The sequence below is a fragment of the Caloenas nicobarica genome, chromosome Z (genome assembly GCF_036013445.1).
Source record: "Caloenas nicobarica isolate bCalNic1 chromosome Z, bCalNic1.hap1, whole genome shotgun sequence".
Classification (NCBI taxonomy): domain Eukaryota; kingdom Metazoa; phylum Chordata; class Aves; order Columbiformes; family Columbidae; genus Caloenas; species Caloenas nicobarica.
In genome coordinates this window covers 8,752,665-8,774,519 of record NC_088284.1, presented here as the reverse complement: position 1 = coordinate 8,774,519, position 21,855 = coordinate 8,752,665, and the positions used below count along the sequence as shown (strand labels likewise).

Genomic DNA, 21,855 nt, shown 5'->3' with positions numbered 1-21,855 from the left:
ATTTAATTCTCAGTAACGGAGAGGGTCTCGTGAGGAAAAGTGGCAACTGGTGACTCTCTTGGCCACAGCGACCACTAAGGAATCAGGTTTGAAATCTTGGCTAATGGGAGGAAAACTGCCAGCAAGACCTCAACCCTAGATATGAGGAGAGCAGAACTGAGGCTGCTCAGAGAGCTACTGAGTAAGATTCCTTGGGAAGAAGCTTCCGAAGGTGTTGGGGTGCATCAGTGTTGGTCAGTTTTTAAGTACCACCTACTAAAAGCACATGAGCAGGGAATTCCAAAGTGCCGAAGATGTAGCAGGTGAGGCACAAAGCCAGCTTGGTTGAGCAGAGATCTTCTTGAAATATGGTGGAAAAAGAAGCTGTATGGTCATCGAAAACAAGGTCAGGCGTCATGGGAGCACTACAGAAATGTTGCTCGCCCTCGTAGGGAGGAAATTTGCACGGTCGGAGCTCAATTAGAATTGAAGCTGGCCAGTACTGTAAGGACAATAAAAAGGGCTTTTTAAGATATGTTAGCGGCAAAAGGCAAACTAGAAATAACATTGTGCCGTTACTCAATGAGCGTGGTCCCCTTGTTAGTTTATTGCTCTCTTCGCCTTGGACTTCAACAGCGAAGATGGACTTGGGGGCCCCCACAGCCCTGGGTTGAGAACCGTGGCAGCTTGAACAATAAACTCCCAATCATTCCGGAAGTGGTATGGGATTTTCTACTCCAGCCGTATCCCTGTAAGTCTGTGGGACCCGATGTGCTTCATCCGAGGGCGCTTAAAGAGCTGGCTGCCGTCATAGCGAGACGTGTGTCTGTGATTTTTTCAGTGTTCCTGGGCATCTGGAGAGGTCTCAGTTGACTGGAAGCTGGCAAATGTTGTCCCAATCTAGAAGAATGGCAAAAGGGCTGACCCTGACAACTACAGGTCTGTCAGCCTCGTTTCTGTTCCCAGCAAAATCATGGAGAAGATTGTTCTGGGAGTTACTGGAAAACATCTGAATGACAACGCAGTCGTTGGTCCCAGCTCGCACAGGTTCTTGAGTTGAAAGTCCTGCTTGACAAACTTAGTTCCTTTCTACGACAAGATTACCCACCTAGCTGACCAAGGGAAGCCTGTCGACGTGATCTTTTTGGATTTCAGTAAAGCCTTTTCTTCTGTCTCTCACAGCATCCTCCTGGACAAGATGTCCAGCCCGCAGCTGGATAAGCACACAATGCAGTGGGTGAGCAATTGGCTGACGGGCCGGGATCAAAGGGTTCTAGTAAATTGGGGTTATGTTGGGCTGGCAACCAGTGACTAGTGGGCTCCCCAGGGATCCATCTTAGGGCCAGCGCTCTTCAGTGTCGTAATAAATGACTTAGACTCAGGACTTGAGGGATTACTTAGTCCGTTTGCTGATGACACAAAATTGGTAGGAGCTGTTGATGCTTTCAAGGGTAGAGAGGCCCTGTAGTGGGATCTGGATGAACTGGAGAACTGGGCAGTCACCAACCGCATGAAGTTCAGCGATGGCAAGTGTTGGATTTTGCATCTGGGACCCGGCAACTTTGGCTGTACGTACAGACTGTGGCACGAGAGGCTGGAGAGAAGCTCTGCAGAGAAATCTGAGGGAGTTCTGGTGAATGGCAAGTTGAACATGAGCCAACAGTGTTTCCTGGCAGCCAGGAGGGCAACCGTGTCCTGGGTGCATGAAGCACAGCATGGCCAGCCGGGCAGGGAGGTGATTGTCCCGCTCTGCTCCGCACTGGTGCAGCCTCACCTGGAGCACTGTGTGCAGGTCTGGGCAGCACAGGACAAGAAAGGTATAAAGCTACTGGAGAGTGTCCAGAAGAGGCTACGAAGTTGGAGAAGGGTTTTGAGGAGAAGTCGTATGATGAGTGGCTAAAGTCACTTGGTTTGTTCAGCCTGGAGAAGATTCAGAAGAGACCTCATTGCAGTCTACAGTTTCTTCACAAGGGGATAAAGAGGGGCAGGTGCTGATCTCCTGTCTCTGGCAACCAATGGCAGAACCCGAAGGAATGGCAGGAAGATGTGCCGGGGGGGGCGTTAGGTTGGATGTTAGGAAAAGGTTCTTCCCCCAGAGGGTGGTGGAGCACTGGAACAGGCTCCCCAGGGAGATGTCACGGCCCCAAGCCTGACAGTGCTCAAGAAGAGACTGGACAACACCCTCAGACACATGGTGTGAACTGTGGGGTTGTCCTGTGCAGGGACAGGAGTTGGACTCGATGATCGTTGAGGGTCCCTTCCAGCTTAGGACATTCTGCGACTCTATGAAAGCGCCTCCTTGGGGAGGTGCCAAAGAGGGGAGTGGGCAGGGGCTGTGCAGAGCCCAGTTTGGAGTGGGGTTGGGCTGGGTGTTGAGTGGAGGGGGCTTCCCCCACCCCAAAGGTTTGTTGCTGTGCTTCTGAGACGAGAGGCACCGGCAAGCTTTTTGCAGCAGGTCTTTATTTAGTGTTGAATAAATAGAGAGAAAGCATTGTCCAAATAAATAGAGGGAGGTGTATAAATAGGGGGGCGGTGGGTGGAGGCTGGGGGTGCAGGGCCGTTGTGGCAGCAGCTCTTGCGGTGGGTCAGAGGGCATGAGGATGGAGGTGGGATGGGGCGGTGGTCCAGCGGTGGCGAGGCTGGTGCGCGTGGGGCCGTGCGGGTTGTTGGGGGTCGTTGGTCTAATTGGGGGTGGTGCCGGTGAGGTTGTGGAGGTGCTGGAAGCAGTCGTGAGCTTGGAGGCGGACGTGGTCCCAGGCGCAGGCGCTGTAACTGTGGTTGCGGAGGAAGTCCTGGATGTCCCCAAAGTATTTGTGGATGGTGAGCAGCAGGTTGCGGGGCCCTTGCCTTCTGAAGAGCGTCCTGTTGTGTGTCAGGCAGTGCTGGAGCTGCTGGCTGTGGTGCTGGAGGCTGTTGAGGAGGTGGTCCCGTGGCTGGTGGTGCCAGTGCTGGGGGATGTTGTTGCTGCTGAGGATTTGCAAGAGGTGCTGGAGGATGGCGAGGGCGGCGGCGGGTTGTTGCGAGCGGGGGGCGTTGAGGAGGGTGTCGGGGAAGGAGGGCGCGTGCTGGCGGTGGCAGGGCTGTGTGGGGCTGGGAGCCATGGCCTGGAGGAGCTGGAGGCTGTCCCAGGGGAAGGTGGCGTGGCGGGGCCGCAGGTGGTGGCAGGCGGTGGCGGTGGCGAGAGCCGTGAGGAGGAGCAGGAGCGCCGGGGCGCCGTGCGGCAGGCGGGGCCGTGGGGTGTCGGGCGCAGCCATGGTGGGGCTGTGGGTGCTGCTGGGTGGTGCTGGGCAGGAGCCCGGTCAGGCTGGCTGGTGGTGCGGGTGGGCGCTGTGCTTGGGCTGCTGCTGGCTCGCTGGCTTTATGTGTTGCCGCGGTTTCCCTTCCTGGCTTTCTGATGGCGGCGAGTTTCCGGCTGTGGTTTCCAGCGGTGGCTGGTGGCTGTGGTGGTCTTGGGGAAGTGCGTTGGTGGGGTGTCCGTGCGTGGGGCGGGCGGTGTTGGTGCTTTGCTGGTGGTGTGCTGGGGGCAGGTTGGCTGCAGTGGTGGTTGAGCGGGGGATGCGAAAGCGCTGGGGTGGTGGTGACACGTGGTGCCATCTTGCTGGTGATGTGTTTGTGGTTTTTCCTTTTCCTCTCGTGAGCGCTTGTGCCTGTTGTGTTTCACTGAATTTCCCTTTCTTTCTTAGTCTCTTTTCCTTGTGTAATACTCCAATTGTTTTTGTGGCTGTTTAGCTTTCTATATCATTTTCTTTTTCCTTTTAATTACATCATTACTTTTCTCGTTCTGGGGTTTTACGAGATGTGTGTCAGGAATCTCAGGAGCTCTCTCTGTCCAGGTGTCCTTTGAGGAGGCGGCCGTGGGTCTGAGGACTTGAACAACCGAGTGTTTCTTGATGAAGTTTCTGCGATGTCTTTTCTTCACTTTCTTCAGTTTGAACCTCTTTGTGATGGGGCATAGGAAGTCTTTTCTAAGCTATTGCTCATAGAACAGTGAAGGTGATACTCCCAGAAGTTTTTCACATAGGGTGATTTTCCATTTGAGAAATTTTTCATGGCTGCTACCTCTTTGAGCTGTGCAGACGAAAAGGTCCTCTAATGACAGTACCATTTTCCTATTTTTAATATTTGTGTGGTGAAATTCCTTTCTCTGATGTTACGCCTTCATTCTATTGGAACTTTGCTGTTTCATTCTGTAGTTTTTGTTCTTTGTTTGTTTTGGTTTGGGTTGGCATTTTTTTGTTGTTTTTGTTTAGTTTTCTTTTGCTTTTTCCTCACTGTTCATTCATCATGTCCTTCCATTGTTTTGCTGATTTTGAAATGGTCTGTTTTGCTTTGGAGATCTTGAGAGCAGTATGGTGCTGAGGATAGGTTAAGTCAGTTGTTTTGTTGGTTACCTTTTCCAGTGATGCTTTTGGATATATCTCCAGCTATGGACATGCCTCAACCTCCCTGATCCCTCTTGTGGTGTTGTTTCACCTTCATGGTAGAGATAGTATATAATCTTTCATAATCAATCATAATTCTTTCATGTTGGAAGTCCTTGTGTTCCAGCTTGCGTCAGTACCTCTCCTCCTCTGTGTTTGTATCTGAGGAGGGTTTCCTTTCTTCAGCCGCCTCAGACAAAGCAGAATAAATGCGGCTCCCCCTGCCTGGCATCACAGGGCCTTTGTGGTTGGAGGGAACATCAGGAGGACTGTAGGACAACCTGGAAGCTGCATCTGGAGAGGTCGTGCTGTTTACCTGAATACATCTGGTCCTGCTTGTTTTCTTACTCTGCAGCCTCATGGGAATTCCCCATGTGTGTTTGCACGAAGCAGTGTCCTTGCAGTGACGTGGTGGTGAAGATGGTGTGACCAGCATGGAGGACAAGCTCTGTGACGTGTTTAGGAGGAGCCCAGAGCTGCTGAACGTGTGTGTTGTCTTGCTCAGGCTACCTGGGGAGGGCAAAGCACCCGCGGCAGATGTTTTAGGGGTGGTGGTTGGAGGGCGAAGGAGCAGCTGGTGCTGTGACGCGTGGGTAGTTTTCTCCTGGGGAATGCTGTGCCGGTGTGTGCTGGTTGGTTTGGACCATGTTGGGTGTTGGTGTTTGGTGGACGCATCTTGTTTTTTTCTAAGGCTGTGTTGGGATGAAGAAGGCCCAGGACAACGTGCTCTGTGTAGTGAGGCAGGTCCCCATGGGCACCGCTGTGCGAGCACAGGCAGGAGTGTCCTGGGCCAGTCGTGGTGGTTGTAGGAGAGCAATGAGCAGTCCTGGGCATCTCCTGTGTTTTTTAGTGTTTTTGGAGTGTTTTGGGGTGTTTGGTAGCACTGGGCTGGTGTTTCTTGTCCAAGCGTCCGCAGGCCTTGATGTGTCCCCTTCTTGCCTCTTTGAGGTGCACCTTGTCCATAGCACCCTGCTTGGCCCAATGTCACCGTTTACTGCAGGGCGACAATAAACCGTGGCAGATGCTCTCTGTTAACCTCCCAGCCTCCCCGCTGAGGAAAGGGAATAGGAGGAAAAGGGAGAGAGACTTGCAAGGTGGAAGAAGTTAAAAATGCTTTACTACTGCTACTAATAAATAGAGAAAATAATACCAAATATAGAAACGCAATCTTGAATTTCCCGGGGTAGCGCAGCGTTGCCAGGGGCGGAGCTGGCGTTGCTGCAGTGGCTGCAGGGCAGGCACCCGGAAGGCCTGGGCCGGACTCTGCAGTAAAGCGGGACTGGATTCAGGGATGCAGGGTCCGGAGCCAGGCCTGGAATCGCGGGCACAACAGGGAGGGTCCTCTTGAGATGCGGGCCGTGGTCGAAGAGAGCGAGACCCTCGTCATCTCCCACTTTTCTCGGGTGTACGACGTATATGGTGTGGAATACTTAGTTGGTCAATTTTAGTCAGCTGTTCCGTTCGCCCCTCCTTGCAAATACGCCCGTGTCACTTATGGGACGTGCAAAATTTCTCAGTAAGCTTGGCTGCCAAAGCAATAAGTCTAAACCTGGGACTCTTCTGCATATCATTGCTACCGTTACCAGCTCCAGAGCGAACAGTGTCTGCAAAAACATGCATCCAAATTCCGAAAAGTGCAGTTGTTTAGAAGAACTTGGCCGAAAGGAAAGTTCACTAGAAGAGAAACCGGTGTTGTTTTTAAGAAAAGCAGGACACCCAAGCCGTGCTGTGGCATTGCTGACTGGTTGTTTGTGATGGGTGGTGTTTTGGGGATGGGTTTCATGTGTTGGCAGTGGGAGAGGGCTGGGAAGAGAGAGGGTGGGTGGTGGGAGAGGAGGAGCGCGCCGGGCAGGCGTCCTGTGGTCTGGGTGAGCGTGTGCTCCACGGGTCCAGCATCAGCGGGAGATGCCTGTGGGCTTGGAGGCCCATGGTGTGTCCCCAGCAGTGTCCTGCTGTCCGGAGCCTTTGCTGGGTCAGGAGGTGTCAGTGGGACAGGGTGCAGGAGGGGGGCTCATCCCCGGCAGCCTGCAGAGACCTTGTCTTTGCTTGTCAAGTGCATGCGTGATGACGATCTCTTTTCTTCTTTTGCTTATGCAAGAAGTCTTTATTTCCAACAAGTGAATAAATAATCTCTGTGAATAATATCAATACATAAATCAATGGCCAGCTAAATAAATAAATAAATAAATAAATAAATAAATAAATAAATAAATAGTTAGAGCTCTGTGATAAATAGTCATTGGCGTGAGAGTCCCAGAGTGTCCATAGGGACCTTCCCCTCCCTCAGGGGAGGTCGCAGTCCAGACGGGCCCCATAACGCCGATAAGTACCAGCCGTATCCCCATCGCCTGGCGGCTCTCCATGAGTGAGCGGCACAGCAGGTTCCTCCTCCTTCCATTCCAGCGGAGGTGGGTGTGCGGCCGTGCTGCAGCCTGGACCCCCCTGTGCTCACGCCCGTGTCGCCGTCGGCTCCTGTCTGGGAGCGGTGGGAGCGGCGCTGAGCCATCCCAGCCCGGGCTGCTGCGGCCTCTGCTCTGTCTGCAGCCGCTGGTGTTGGCTGGGAATGGGCGTTGGGCGCAGGCGGGTTTGGTGGAGGGCAGGAGCGGTTCGGCTCTTCATCTGCCCCATGAGTTCGTCCATGAGCTGGAAGCAGGCGTGAGCTTGGAGGCGGACGTGGTCCCAGGCGCAGGCGCTGTAACTGTGGGTGCGGAGGAAGTCCTGGATGTCCCCGAAGTATTTGCGGATGGTGAGCAGCAGGTTGCGGGGCCCTTGCCTTCTGAAGAGCGTCCTGTTGTGTGTCAGGCAGTGCTCCAGGTGGTGGATGAAGTGGTGGAGGCTGTTGAGGAGGTGGTCCCGTGGCTGGTGGTGCCAGTGCTGGGGGATGTTGTTGCTGCTGAGGATTTGCAAGAGGTGCTGGAGGATGGCGAGGGCGGCGGCGGGTTGTTGCGAGCGGGGGGTGTTGAGGAGGGTGTCGGGGAAGGAGGGCGCGTGCTGGCGGTGGCAGGGCTGTGTGGGGCTGGGAGCCATGGCCTGGAGGAGCTGGAGGCTGTCCCAGGGGAAGGTGGCGTGGCGGGGCCGCAGGTGGTGGCAGGCGGTGGCGGTGGCGAGAGCCGTGAGGAGGAGCAGGAGCGCCGGGGCGCCGTGCGGCAGGCGGGGCCGTGGGGTGTCGGGCGCAGCCATGGTGGGGCTGTGGGTGCTGCTGGGTGGTGCTGGGCAGGAGCCCGGTCAGGCTGGCTGGTGGTGCGGGTGGGCGCTGTGCTTGGGCTGCTGCTGTGTGCATGGCTTTATGTGGCGCCATGGCTTTCCTTTCATCATCTGAGCAGAATTTCCCTATTTCCATTTTCGGTTTCGCTTTCTGTTTGCTTTCTCCTCACCGCATTGGTTGTTCTTGTCAAGGTGTGAGCGGGTTGGCCCTGCCCTAGGGAAGAAGAGCTGTTTTTTTCCCAGGGCTGCTGTCGGGGTGCGGGGGGAGCCTGGCTCCGCTGCTGCTGTGGTTCAGTGGGGGATGTGAAAGTGCGGCAGAGGCTTTTGGGGCAGCCGTGCTGGGGATGCACTTCAGGGTTTCCTTTTCGTCTGTCTTGGGAGTTGTCTTTTTAGGTTTTTATTTTCAAGTTTCTCTACCTACCAACATGTATTTTTCCTGCGGCATGCCCTGATAGTATATGTATATAGGAGCTGATGCACCTTTTCCTTCTATTTCTTATTGAGAAATATTTTAATGGAGTTGGTTTGTTTCTTTCTTTTTCTTTTTCTCTATAGCATCTGCAGCTTTGCAGGTGGAAGAATGTTTCCCCTTTCTGCAAATATCTTTCAGAATATTTTGGGGTTGCATTCACTGTGGTATTTGTGTCCATTCCCGGGCCAAGGATCTTGTGGCGGTGATGGTTTGAGAGAGGCTGCCATGAGTTTCATGAAGGGATTTGGAGCAGGGGAAAGGTGCGTGGTGTTGTCGGGCTGGGAGCCCCGGTCTTGTCAGGCAGCGTTGTGTTGGTGGGTGCTGTGCTTGGGGCGCTGTGATGTGCAGGATGATGTGACGTCCCTGGGTGCTGTCACTGCAGCAGGTAGCTGACCTTGGAGGTCCGTGGCTGCAGCTTGTCCGTGTTGCCGTGGAGCGGTTGATGCCACAAGGTGGTTTTCAAGCAGCGCCAAGGAGAGAGCAGCTGAGGGCAGGGAAACGTGGTGGGATGTATCCTGTGAGTGGTGTGCTACGGTGGATGGGTACAGCTATTGGGAAGGGACAGGCGGGGTAGGAGCTGGGGGTGGCACTGTGCGTAACGGAGGGGCTGGAGTGCATGGAGCTGGCAGTTGGCGATGGCAAAGTTGGGACCCTCTGGGTCAGGATTAACAGACAGACAAATAAAGCTGATGTCATCATGAGAGTCTGCTATAGGCCACCCAAGCAGGATGATGACGCTGCTCAGTTGTCCTTTAAGGAACTAAGCGAAGCCTCCGAGTCATCTGCCTTTGTCCTTATGGGGCCTTCAACTTGCCAGATGTCAACTGGGCATATCACACAGCTGGCACCAACAGGTCCAGAAGATTCCTAAAGCATCTGGACGATAAAGTCTTGTTATGGGTACTAAGGGGTCCGACAGGGAAAGGTGCCTCCTAGATTTAATTCTCAGTAACGGAGAGGGTCTCGTGAGGAAAAGTGGCAACTGGTGACTCTCTTGGCCACAGCGACCACTAAGGAATCAGGTTTGAAATCTTGGCTAATGGGAGGAAAACTGCCAGCAAGACCTCAACCCTAGATATGAAGAGAGCAGAACTGAGGCTGCTCAGAGAGCTACTGAGTAAGATTCCTTGGGAAGAAGCTTCCGAAGGTGTTGGGGTGCATCAGTGTTGGTCAGTTTTTAAGTACCACCTACTAAAAGCACATGAGCAGGGAATTCCAAAGTGCCGAAGATGTAGCAGGTGAGGCACAAAGCCAGCTTGGTTGAGCAGAGATCTTCTTGAAATATGGTGGAAAAAGAAGCTGTATGGTCATCGAAAACAAGGTCAGGCGTCATGGGAGCACTACAGAAATGTTGCTCGCCCTCGTAGGGAGGAAATTTGCACGGTCAGAGCTCAATTAGAATTGAAGCTGGCCAGTACTGTAAGGACAATAAAAAGGGCTTTTTAAGATATGTTAGCGGCAAAAGGCAAACTAGAAATAACATTGTGCCGTTACTCAATGAGCGTGGTCCCCTTGTTAGTTTATTGCTCTCTTCGCCTTGGACTTCAACAGCGAAGATGGACTTGGGGGCCCCCACAGCCCTGGGTTGAGAACCGTGGCAGCTTGAACAATAAACTCCCAATCATTCCGGAAGTGGTATGGGATTTTCTACTCCAGCCGTATCCCTGTAAGTCTGTGGGACCCGATGTGCTTCATCCGAGGGCGCTTAAAGAGCTGGCTGCCGTCATAGCGAGACGTGTGTCTGTGATTTTTCAGTGTTCCTGGGCATCTGGAGAGGTCTCAGTTGACTGGAAGCTGGCAAATGTTGTCCCAATCTAGAAGAATGGCAAAAGGGCTGACCCTGACAACTACAGGCCTGTCAGCCTCGTTTCTGTTCCCGTCAAAATCATGGAGAAGATTGTTCTGGGAGTTACTGGAAAACATCTGAATGACAACGCAGTCGTTGGTCCCAGCTCGCACAGGTTCTTGAGTTGAAAGTCCTGCTTGACAAACTTAGTTCCTTTCTACGACAAGATTACCCACCTAGCTGACCAAGGGAAGCCTGTCGACGTGATCTTTTTGGATTTCAGTAAAGCCTTTTCTTCTGTCTCTCACAGCATCCTCCTGGACAAGATGTCCAGCCCGCAGCTGGATAAGCACACAATGCAGTGGGTGAGCAATTGGCTGACGGGCCGGGATCAAAGGGTTCTAGTAAATTGGGGTTATGTTGGGCTGGCAACCAGTGACTAGTGGGCTCCCCAGGGATCCATCTTAGGGCCAGCGCTCTTCAGTGTCGTAATAAATGACTTAGACTCAGGACTTGAGGGATTACTTAGTCCGTTTGCTGATGACACAAAATTGGTAGGAGCTGTTGATGCTTTCAAGGGTAGAGAGGCCCTGTAGTGGGATCTGGATGAACTGGAGAACTGGGCAGTCACCAACCGCATGAAGTTCAGCGATGGCAAGTGTTGGATTTTGCATCTGGGACCCGGCAACTTTGGCTGTACGTACAGACTGTGGCACGAGAGGCTGGAGAGAAGCTCTGCAGAGAAATCTGAGGGAGTTCTGGTGGATGGCAAGTTGAACATGAGCCAACAGTGTTTCCTGGCAGCCAGGAGGGCAACCGTGTCCTGGGTGCATGAAGCACAGCATGGCCAGCCGGGCAGGGAGGTGATTGTCCCGCTCTGCTCCGCACTGGTGCAGCCTCACCTGGAGCACTGTGTGCAGGTCTGGGCAGCACAGGACAAGAAAGGTATAAAGCTACTGGAGAGTGTCCAGAAGAGGCTACGAAGTTGGAGAAGGGTTTTGAGGAGAAGTCGTATGATGAGTGGCTAAAGTCACTTGGTTTGTTCAGCCTGGAGAAGATTCAGAAGAGACCTCATTGCAGTCTACAGTTTCTTCACAAGGGGATAAAGAGGGGCAGGTGCTGATCTCCTGTCTCTGGCAACCAATGGCAGAACCCGAAGGAATGGCAGGAAGATGTGCCGGGGGGGGCGTTAGGTTGGATGTTAGGAAAAGGTTCTTCCCCCAGAGGGTGGTGGAGCACTGGAACAGGCTCCCCAGGGGAGATGTCATGGCCCCAAGCCTGACAGTGCTCAAGAAGAGACTGGACAACACCCTCAGACACATGGTGTGAACTGTGGGGTTGTCCTGTGCAGGGACAGGAGTTGGACTCGATGATCGTTGAGGGTCCCTTCCAGCTTAGGACATTCTGCGACTCTATGAAAGCGCCTCCTTGGGGAGGTGCCAAAGAGGGGAGTGGGCAGGGGCTGTGCAGAGCCCAGTTTGGAGTGGGGTTGGGCTGGGTGTTGAGTGGAGGGGGCTTCCCCCAGCCCAAAGGTTTGTTGCTGTGCTTCTGAGACGAGAGGCACCACCAAGCTTTTTGCAGCAGGTCTTTATTTAGTGTTGAATAAATAGAGAGAAAGCATTGTCCAAATAAATAGAGGGAGGTGTATAAATAGGGGGGCGGTGGGTGGAGGCTGGGGGTGCAGGGCCGTTGTGGCAGCAGCTCTTGCGGTGGGTCAGGGGGCGTGAGGATGGAGGTGGGATGGGGCGGTGGTCCAGCGGTGGCGAGGCTGGTGTGCGTGGGGCCGTGCGGGTTGTTGGGGGTCGTTGGTCTAATTGGGGGTGGTGCCGGTGAGGTTGTGGAGGTGCTGGAAGCAGTCGTGAGCTTGGAGGCGGACGTGGTCCCAGGCGCAGGCGCTGTAACTGTGGTTGCGGAGGAAGTCCTGGATGTCCCCAAAGTATTTGTGGATGGTGAGCAGCAGGTTGCGGGGCCCTTGCCTTCTGAAGAGCGTCCTGTTGTGTGTCAGGCAGTGCTGGAGCTGCTGGCTGTGGTGCTGGAGGCTGTTGAGGAGGTGGTCCCGTGGCTGGTGGTGCCAGTGCTGGGGGATGTTGTTGCTGCTGAGGATTTGCAAGAGGTGCTGGAGGATGGCGAGGGCGGCGGCGGGTTGTTGCGAGCGGGGGGCGTTGAGGAGGGTGTCGGGGAAGGAGGGCGCGTGCTGGCAGTGGCAGGGCTGTGTGGGGCTGGGAGCCATGGCCTGGAGGAGCTGGAGGCTGTCCCAGGGGAAGGTGGCGTGGCGGGGCCGCAGGTGGTGGCAGGCGGTGGCGGTGGCGAGAGCCGTGAGGAGGAGCAGGAGCGCCGGGGCGCCGTGCGGCAGGCGGGGCCGTGGGGTGTCGGGCGCAGCCATGGTGGGGCTGTGGGTGCTGCTGGGTGGTGCTGGGCAGGAGCCCGGTCAGGCTGGCTGGTGGTGCGGGTGGGCGCTGTGCTTGGGCTGCTGCTGGCTCGCTGGCTTTATGTGTTGCCGCGGTTTCCCTTCCTGGCTTTCTGATGGCGGCGAGTTTCCGGCTGTGGTTTCCAGCGGTGGCTGGTGGCTGTGGTGGTCTTGGGGAAGTGCGTTGGTGGGGTGTCCGTGCGTGGGGCGGGCGGTGTTGGTGCTTTGCTGGTGGTGTGCTGGGGGCAGGTTGGCTGCAGTGGTGGTTGAGCGGGGGATGCGAAAGCGCTGGGGTGGTGGTGACACGTGGTGCCATCTTGCTGGTGATGTGTTTGTGGTTTTTCCTTTTCCTCTCGTGAGCGCTTGTGCCTGTTGTGTTTCACTGAATTTCCCTTTCTTTCTTAGTCTCTTTTCCTTGTGTAACACTCCAATTGTTTTTGTGGCTTTTTTACTTTCGGTGTCTTGGTCCTTTTTTTTGGTTTGTATGATTACATCATTACTTTTCTCGTTCTGGGGTTTTACGAGATGTGTGTCAGGAATCTCAGGAGCTCTCTCTGTCCAGATGTCCTTTGAGGAGGTGGCCGTGGGTCTGAGGACTTGAACACCGAGTGTTTCTTGATGAAGCTTCTGTGATGTCTTTGTTTCCCTTTCCTCAGTTTGAACTTCATTGTGATGGGGGATAAGAATTCTTTTCTAAGCTATTGCTTAATGAACAGTGAAAGAAATGCACCCAGAAGTTTTCTATATAGGATGATTTTTCTGTTTTCCAGTCGGGAAGTTTCTCCTGACCACGGTCCCTTTCTGCTGCACAGGGGAAGAAGTCCTCTGCAAAAAGTTCAGTTTTTCCAATTTTTACTGTTTGCGTGGTGAAATTCCTTTGTTTTGTTACGCCTTCATACTGCTGCATTTTCTCTATTTCCCTCTCAGTTCTTTTTCTGTTGTTTGGTGGGGTCTGGTTTGGTCGTTACTTAATTACTGTTCATGCCTCATGTCTTTCCATTGTTTTCGCTATATTTTACCATGGTCTATTTTGGTTTGGAGATCCCCAAACCAATGTGGTGTTGAGGACAGGTGGTGTCAGAGGAGGTTGCTCATGGCCTTGTCCAGCGATGCTTTTGGATATATCTCCAGCAATGAACATCACACAACCTCCCTGATCCCTCTTGTGGTGTTGTATCACCTTCATGGTAAAGACATTCATACTGTGTTTATTCTTTCGTGCTGCATGTCCCTGTGTTCCAGCTTGCGTCAGTACCTCTCCTCCTCTGTGTTTGTATTTGAGGAGGGTTTCGTTTCTTCAGCTGCCTCAGACAAAGCAGAATAAATGCGGCTCCCCCTGCCTGGCATCACAGGGCCTTTGTGGTTGGAGGGAACATCAGGAGGACTGTAGGACAACCTGGAAGCTGCATCTGGAGAGGTCGTGCTGTTTACCTGAATACATCTGGTCCTGCTTGTTTTCTTACTCTGCAGCCTCATGGGAATTCCCCATGTGTGTTTGCACGAAGCAGTGTCCTTGCAGTGACGTGGTGGTGAAGATGGTGTGACCAGCATGGAGGACAAGCTCTGTGACGTGTTTAGGAGGAGCCCAGAGCTGCTGAACTTGTGTGTTGTCTTGCTCAGGCTACCTGGGGAGGGCAAAGCACCCGCGGCAGATGTTTTAGGGGTGGTGGTTGGAGGGCGAAGGAGCAGCTGGTGCTGGTGACGCGTGGGTAGTTTTCTCCCAGGGAATGCTGTGCCGCTGTGTGCTGGTTGGTTTGGACCATGTTGGGTGTTGGCGTTTGGTGGACGCATCTTGTTTTTTTCTAAGGCTGTGTTGGGATGAAGAAGGCCCAGGACAACGTGCTCTGTGTAGTGAGGCAGGTCCCCATGGGCACCGCTGTGCGAGCACAGGCAGGAGTGTCCTGGGCCAGTCGTGGTGGTTGTAGGAGAGCAATGAGCAGTCCTGGGCATCTCCTGTGTTTTTTAGTGTTTTTGGAGTGTTTTGGGGTGTTTGGTAGCACTGGGCTGGTGTTTCTTGTCCAAGCGTCCGCAGGCCTTGATGTGTCCCCTTCTTGCCTCTTTGAGGTGCACCTTGTCCATAGCACCCTGCTTGGCCCAATGTCACCGTTTACTGCAGGGCGACAATAAACCGTGGCAGATGCTCTCGGTTAACCTCCCAGCCTCCCCGCTGAGGAAAGGGAATAGGAGGAAAAGGGAGAGAGACTTGCAAGGTGGAAGAAGTTAAAAATGCTTTACTACTGCTACTAATAAATAGAGAAAATAATACCAAATATAGAAAAGCAATCTTGAATTTCCCCGGGGTAGCGCAGCGTTGCCAGGGGCGGAGCTGGCGTTGCTGCAGCGGCTGCAGGGCAGGCACCCGGAAGGCCTGGGCCGGACTCTGCAGTAAAGCGGGACTGGATTCAGGGATGCAGGGTCTGGAGCCAGGCCTGGGATCGCGGGCACAACAGGGAGGGTCCTCTTGAGATGCGGGCCGTGGTCGAAGAGAGCGAGACCCTCATCATCTCCCACTTTTCTCGGGTGTACGACGTATATGGTGTGGAATACTTAGTTGGTCAATTTTAGTCAGCTGTTCCGTTCGCCCCTCCTTGCAAATACGCCCGTGTCACTTATGGGACGTGCAAAATTTCTCAGTAACCTTGGCTGCCAAAGCTATAAGTCTAAACCTGGGACTCTTCTGCATATCATTGCTACCGTTACCAGCTCCAGAGCGAACAGCGTCTGCAAAAACACGCATCCAAATTCCGAAAAGTGCAGTTATTTAGAAGAACTTGGCCGAAAGGAAAGTTCACTAGAAGAGAAACCGGTGTTGTTTTTAAGAAAAGCAGGACACCCAAGCCGTGCTGTGGCATTGCTGACTGGTTGTTTGTGATGGGTGGTGTTTTGGGGATGGGTTTCATGTGTTGGCAGTGGGAGAGGGCTGGGAAGAGAGAGGGTGGGTGGTGGGAGAGGAGGAGCGCGCCGGGCAGGCGTCCTGTGGTCTGGGTGAGCGTGTGCTCCACGGGTCCAGCATCAGCGGGAGATGCCTGTGGGCTTGGAGGCCCATGGTGTGTCCCCAGCAGTGTCCTGCTGTCTGGAGCCTTTGCTGGGTCAGGAGGCGTCAGTGGGACAGGGTGCAGGAGGGGGGCTCATCCCCGGCAGCCTGCAGAGACCTTGTCTTTGCTTGTCAAGTGCATGCGTGATGACGATCTCTTTTCTTCTTTTGCTTATGCAAGAAGTCTTTATTTCCAACAAGTGAATAAATAATCGCTGTGAATAATATCGATACATAAATCAATGGCCAGCTAAATAAATAAATAAATAAATAAATAAATAAATAAATAAATAGTTAGAGCTCTGTGATAAATAGTCATTGGCGTGAGAGTCCCAGAGTGTCCATAGGGACCTTCCCCTCCCTCAGGGGAGGTCGCAGTCCAGACGGGCCCCATAACGCCGTGGGTGATAAGTACCAGCCGTATCCCCATCGCCTGGCGGCTCTCCGTGAGTGAGCGGCACAGCAGGTTCCTCCTCCTTCCATTCCAGCGGAGGTGGGTGTGCGGCCGTGCTGCAGCCTGGACCCCCCTGTGCTCACGCCCGTGTCGCCGTCGGCTCCTGTCTGGGAGCGGTGGGAGCGGCGCTGAGCCATCCCAGCCCGGGCTGCTGCGGCCTCTGCTCCGTCTGCAGCCGCTGGTGTTGGCTGGGAATGGGCGTTGGGCGCAGGCGGGTTTGGTGGAGGGCAGGAGCGGTTCGGCTCTTCATCTGCCCCATGAGTTCGTCCATGAGCTGGAAGCAGGCGTGAGCTTGGAGGCGGACGTGGTCCCAGGCGCAGGCGCTGTAACTGTGGGTGCGGAGGAAGTCCTGGATGTCCCCGAAGTATTTGTGGATGGTGAGCAGCAGGTTGCGGGGCCCTTGCCTTCTGAAGAGCGTCCTGTTGTGTGTCAGGCAGTGCTCCAGGTGGTGGATGAAATGGTGGAGGCTGTTGAGGAGGTGGTCCCGTGGCTGGTGGTGCCAGTGCTGGGGGATGTTGTTGCTGCTGAGGATTTGCAAGAGGTGCTGGAGGATGGCGAGGGCGGCGGCGGGTTGTTGCGAGCGGGGGGTGTTGAGGAGGGTGTCGGGGAAGGAGGGCGCGTGCTGGCGGTGGCAGGGCTGTGTGGGGCTGGGAGCCATGGCCTGGAGGAGCTGGAGGCTGTCCCAGGGGAAGGTGGCGTGGCGGGGCCGCAGGTGGTGGCAGGCGGTGGCGGTGGCGAGAGCCGTGAGGAGGAGCAGGAGCGCCGGGGCGCCGTGCGGCAGGCGGGGCCGTGGGGTGTCGGGCGCAGCCATGGTGGGGCTGTGGGTGCTGCTGGGTGGTGCTGGGCAGGAGCCCGGTCAGGCTGGCTGGTGGTGCGGGTGGGCGCTGTGCTTGGGCTGCTGCTGTGTGCATGGCTTTATGTGGTGCCATGGCTTTCCTTTCATCATCTGAGCAGAATTTCCCTATTTCCATTTTCGGTTTCGCTTTCTGTTTGCTTTCTCCTCACCGCATTGGTTGTTCTTGTCAAGGTGTGAGCGGGTTGGCCCTGCCCTAGGGAAGAAGAGCTGTTTTTTTCCCAGGGCTGCTGTCGGGGTGCGGGGGGAGCCTGGCTCCGCTGCTGCTGTGGTTCAGCGGGGGATGTGAAAGTGCGGCAGAGGCTTTTGGGGCAGCCGTGCTGGGGATGCACTTCAGGGTTTCCTTTTCGTCTGTCTTGGGAGTTGTCTTTTTAGGTTTTTATTTTCAAGTTTCTCTACCTACCAACATGTATTTTTCCTGTGGCATGCCCTGATAGTATATGTATATAGGAGCTAATGCACCTTTTCCTTCTATTTCTTATTGAGAAATATTTTAATGGAGTTGGTTTGTTTCTTTCTTTTTCTTTTTCTCTATAGCATCTGCAGCTTTGCAGGTGGAAGAATGTTTCCCCTTTCTGCAAATATCTTTCAGAATATTTTGGGGTTGTACTCGCTGAGGTATCTGTGTCCCCTCCAAGAGCAAGGCTCTTGTGGTGGAGCTGGGGTGAGAGAGGCTGCCATGAGTTTCATGAAGGGATTTGGAGCAGGGGAAAGGTGCGTGGTGTTGTCGGGCTGGGAGCCCCGGTCTTGTCAGGCAGCGTTGTGTTGGTGGGTGCTGTGCTTGGGGCGCTGTGATGTGCAGGATGATGTGACGTCCCTGGGTGCTGTCACTGCAGCAGGTAGCTGACCTTGGAGGTCCGTGGCTGCAGCTTGTCCGTGTTGCCGTGGAGCGGTTGATGCCACAAGGTGGTTTTCAAGCAGCGCCAAGGAGAGAGCAGCTGAGGGCAGGGAAACGTGGTGGGATGTATCCTGTGAGTGGTGTGCTACGGTGGATGGGTACAGCTATTGGGAAGGGACAGGCGGGGTAGGAGCTGGGGGTGGCACTGTGCGTAACGGAGGGGCTGGAGTGCATGGAGCTGGCAGTTGGCGATGGCAAAGTTGGGACCCTCTGGGTCAGGATTAACAGACAGACAAATAAAGCTGATGTCATCATGAGAGTCTGCTATAGGCCACCCAAGCAGGATGATGACGCTGCTCAGTTGTCCTTTAAGGAACTAAGCGAAGCCTCCGAGTCATCTGCCTTTGTCCTTATGGGGCCTTCAACTTGCCAGATGTCAACTGGGCATATCACACAGCTGGCACCAACAGGTCCAGAAGATTCCTAAAGCATCTGGACGATAAAGTCTTGTTATGGGTACTAAGGGGTCCGACAGGGAAAGGTGCCTCCTAGATTTAATTCTCAGTAACGGAGAGGGTCTCGTGAGGAAAAGTGGCAACTGGTGACTCTCTTGGCCACAGCGACCACTAAGGAATCAGGTTTGAAATCTTGGCTAATGGGAGGAAAACTGCCAGCAAGACCTCAACCCTAGATATGAGGAGAGCAGAACTGAGGCTGCTCAGAGAGCTACTGAGTAAGATTCCTTGGGAAGAAGCTTCCGAAGGTGTTGGGGTGCATCAGTGTTGGTCAGTTTTTAAGTACCACCTACTAAAAGCACATGAGCAGGGAATTCCAAAGTGCCGAAGATGTAGCAGGTGAGGCACAAAGCCAGCTTGGTTGAGCAGAGATCTTCTTGAAATATGGTGGAAAAAGAAGCTGTATGGTCATCGAAAACAAGGTCAGGCGTCATGGGAGCACTACAGAAATGTTGCTCGCCCTCGTAGGGAGGAAATTTGCACGGTCAGAGCTCAATTAGAATTGAAGCTGGCCAGTACTGTAAGGACAATAAAAAGGGCTTTTTAAGATATGTTAGCGGCAAAAGGCAAACTAGAAATAACATTGTGCCGTTACTCAATGAGCGTGGTCCCCTTGTTAGTTTATTGCTCTCTTCGCCTTGGACTTCAACAGCGAAGATGGACTTGGGGGCCCCCACAGCCCTGGGTTGAGAACCGTGGCAGCTTGAACAATAAACTCCCAATCATTCCGGAAGTGGTATGGGATTTTCTACTCCAGCCGTATCCCTGTAAGTCTGTGGGACCCGATGTGCTTCATCCGAGGGCGCTTAAAGAGCTGGCTGCCATCATAGCGAGACGTGTGTCTGTGATTTTTCAGTGTTCCTGGGCATCTGGAAAGGTCTCAGTTGACTGGAAGCTGGCAAATGTTGTCCCAATCTAGAAGAATGGCAAAAGGGCTGACCCTGACAACTACAGGCCTGTCAGCCTCGTTTCTGTTCCCGGCAAAATCATGGAGAAGATTGTTCTGGGAGTTACTGGAAAACATCTGAATGACAACGCTGTCGTTGGTCCCAGCTCGCACAGGTTCTTGAGTTGAAAGTCCTGCTTGACAAACTTAGTTCCTTTCTACGACAAGATTACCCACCTAGCTGACCAAGGGAAGCCTGTCGACGTGATCTTTTTGGATTTCAGTAAAGCCTTTTCTTCTGTCTCTCACAGCATCCTCCTGGACAAGATGTCCAGCCCGCAGCTGGATAAGCACACAATGCAGTGGGTGAGCAATTGGCTGACGGGCCGGGATCAAAGGGTTCTAGTAAATTGGGGTTATGTTGGGCTGGCAACCAGTGACTAGTGGGCTCCCCAGGGATCCATCTTAGGGCCAGCGCTCTTCAGTGTCGTAATAAATGACTTAGACTCAGGACTTGAGGGATTACTTAGTCCGTTTGCTGACGACACAAAATTGGTAGGAGCTGTTGATGCTTTCAAGGGTAGAGAGGCCCTGTAGTGGGATCTGGATGAACTGGAGAACTGGGCAGTCACCAACCGCATGAAGTTCAGCGATGGCAAGTGTTGGATTTTGCATCTGGGACCCGGCAACTTTGGCTGTACGTACAGACTGTGGCACGAGAGGCTGGAGAGAAGCTCTGCAGAGAAATCTGAGGGAGTTCTGGTGGATGGCAAGTTGAACATGAGCCAACAGTGTTTCCTGGCAGCCAGGAGGGCAACCGTGTCCTGGGTGCATGAAGCACAGCATGGCCAGCCGGGCAGGGAGGTGATTGTCCCGCTCTGCTCCGCACTGGTGCAGCCTCACCTGGAGCACTGTGTGCAGGTCTGGGCAGCACAGGACAAGAAAGGTATAAAGCTACTGGAGAGTGTCCAGAAGAGGCTACGAAGTTGGAGAAGGGTTTTGAGGAGAAGTCGTATGATGAGTGGCTAAAGTCACTTGGTTTGTTCAGCCTGGAGAAGATTCAGAAGAGACCTCATTGCAGTCTACAGTTTCTTCACAAGGGGATAAAGAGGGGCAGGTGCTGATCTCCTGTCTCTGGCAACCAATGGCAGAACCCGAAGGAATGGCAGGAAGATGTGCCGGGGGGGGCGTTAGGTTGGATGTTAGGAAAAGGTTCTTCCCCCAGAGGGTGGTGGAGCACTGGAACAGGCTCCCCAGGGAGATGTCACGGCCCCAAGCCTGACAGTGCTCAAGAAGAGACTGGACAACACCCTCAGACACATGGTGTGAACTGTGGGGTTGTCCTGTGCAGGGACAGGAGTTGGACTCGATGATCGTTGAGGGTCCCTTCCAGCTTAGGACATTCTGCGACTCTATGAAAGCGCCTCCTTGGGGAGGTGCCAAAGAGGGGAGTGGGCAGGGGCTGTGCAGAGCCCAGTTTGGAGTGGGGTTGGGCTGGGCGTTGAGTGGAGGGGGCTTCCCCCACCCCAAAGGTTTGTTGCTGTGCTTCTGAGACGAGAGGCACCACCAAGCTTTTTGCAGCAGGTCTTTATTTAGTGTTGAATAAATAGAGAGAAAGCATTGTCCAAATAAATAGAGGGAGGTGTATAAATAGGGGGGCGGTGGGTGGAGGCTGGGGGTGCAGGGCCGTTGTGGCAGCAGCTCTTGCGGTGGGTCAGAGGGCGTGAGGATGGAGGTGGGATGGGGCGGTGGTCCAGCGGTGGCGAGGCTGGTGTGCGTGGGGCCGTGCGGGTTGTTGGGGGTCGTTGGTCTAATTGGGGGTGGTGCCGGTGAGGTTGTGGAGGTGCTGGAAGCAGTCGTGAGCTTGGAGGCGGACGTGGTCCCAGGCGCAGGCGCTGTAACTGTGGTTGCGGAGGAAGTCCTGGATGTCCCCGAAGTATTTGTGGATGGTGAGCAGCAGGTTGCGGGGCCCTTGCCTTCTGAAGAGCGTCCTGTTGTGTGTCAGGCAGTGCTGGAGCTGCTGGCTGTGGTGCTGGAGGCTGTTGAGGAGGTGGTCCCGTGGCTGGTGGTGCCAGTGCTGGGGGATGTTGTTGCTGCTGAGGATTTGCAAGAGGTGCTGGAGGATGGCGAGGGCGGCGGCGGGTTGTTGCGAGCGGGGGGCGTTGAGGAGGGTGTCAGGGAAGGAGGGCGCGTGCTGGTGGTGGCAGGGCTGTGTGGGGCTGGGAGCCATGGCCTGGAGGAGCTGGAGGCTGTCCCAGGGGAAGGTGGCGTGGCGGGGCCGCAGGTGGTGGCAGGCGGTGGCGGTGGCGAGAGCCGTGAGGAGGAGCAGGAGCGCCGGGGCGCCGTGCGGCAGGCGGGGCCGTGGGGTGTCGGGCGCAGCCATGGTGGGGCTGTGGGTGCTGCTGGGTGGTGCTGGGCAGGAGCCCGGTCAGGCTGGCTGGTGGTGCGGGTGGGCGCTGTGCTTGGGCTGCTGCTGGCTCGCTGGCTTTATGTGTTGCCGCGGTTTCCCTTCCTGGCTTTCTGATGGCGGCGAGTTTCCGGCTGTGGTTTCCAGCGGTGGCTGGTGGCTGTGGTGGTCTTGGGGAAGTGCGTTGGTGGGGTGTCCGTGCGTGGGGCGGGCGGTGTTGGTGCTTTGCTGGTGGTGTGCTGGGGGCAGGTTGGCTGCAGTGGTGGTTGAGCGGGGGATGCGAAAGCGCTGGGGTGGTGGTGACATGTGGTGCCATCTTGCTGGTGATGTGTTTGTGGTTTTTCCTTTTCCTCTCGTGAGCGCTTGTGCCTGTTGTGTTTCACTGAATTTCCCTTTCTTTCTTAGTCTCTTTTCCTTGTGTAATACTCCAATTGTTTTTGTGGCTGTTTAGCTTTCTATATCATTTTCTTTTTCCTTTTAATTACATCATTACTTTTCTCGTTCTGGGGTTTTACGAGATGTGTGTCAGGAATCTCAGGAGCTCTCTCTGTCCAGGTGTCCTTTGAGGAGGTGGCCGTGGGTCTGAGGACTTGAACACC

General features: G+C 54.4%; 6 protein-coding genes across 8 annotated transcripts in view; 1 reads left to right on the top strand and 5 right to left on the bottom strand.

The window, feature by feature from the left end:
* Positions 1 to 21,855, top strand: part of UBAP2 (ubiquitin associated protein 2) — a 181,886-nt gene that overhangs the window by 126,046 nt on the left and 33,985 nt on the right. The gene's annotated exons all lie outside the window — the stretch shown is intronic.
* Positions 2,661 to 3,233, bottom strand: LOC136002066 (interferon-like). The gene has a single exon (XM_065656898.1). The coding sequence runs from the start codon at positions 3,231 to 3,233 to the stop codon at positions 2,661 to 2,663; it is 573 nt and encodes a 190-aa protein (XP_065512970.1).
* LOC136001377 (interferon-like) lies at positions 6,849 to 7,580 on the bottom strand. The gene has a single exon (XM_065655646.1). It carries the CDS (start codon positions 7,578 to 7,580, stop codon positions 6,849 to 6,851), a length of 732 nt encoding a protein of 243 aa, XP_065511718.1.
* Positions 11,673 to 12,245, bottom strand: LOC136002187 (interferon-like). The gene has a single exon (XM_065657025.1). The coding sequence runs from the start codon at positions 12,243 to 12,245 to the stop codon at positions 11,673 to 11,675; it is 573 nt and encodes a 190-aa protein (XP_065513097.1).
* LOC136001376 (interferon-like) lies at positions 15,837 to 16,568 on the bottom strand. The gene has a single exon (XM_065655645.1). The coding sequence runs from the start codon at positions 16,566 to 16,568 to the stop codon at positions 15,837 to 15,839; it is 732 nt and encodes a 243-aa protein (XP_065511717.1).
* Positions 20,660 to 21,232, bottom strand: LOC136002058 (interferon-like). The gene has a single exon (XM_065656892.1). The coding sequence runs from the start codon at positions 21,230 to 21,232 to the stop codon at positions 20,660 to 20,662; it is 573 nt and encodes a 190-aa protein (XP_065512964.1).

Coding starts and splice junctions, on each gene's coding strand:
- LOC136002066 (XM_065656898.1), bottom strand. CDS start 3,233: ATGGCTGCGCCCGACACCCCACGGCCCCGCCTGCCGCACGGCGCCCCG.
- LOC136001377 (XM_065655646.1), bottom strand. CDS start 7,580: ATGGCTGCGCCCGACACCCCACGGCCCCGCCTGCCGCACGGCGCCCCG.
- LOC136002187 (XM_065657025.1), bottom strand. CDS start 12,245: ATGGCTGCGCCCGACACCCCACGGCCCCGCCTGCCGCACGGCGCCCCG.
- LOC136001376 (XM_065655645.1), bottom strand. CDS start 16,568: ATGGCTGCGCCCGACACCCCACGGCCCCGCCTGCCGCACGGCGCCCCG.
- LOC136002058 (XM_065656892.1), bottom strand. CDS start 21,232: ATGGCTGCGCCCGACACCCCACGGCCCCGCCTGCCGCACGGCGCCCCG.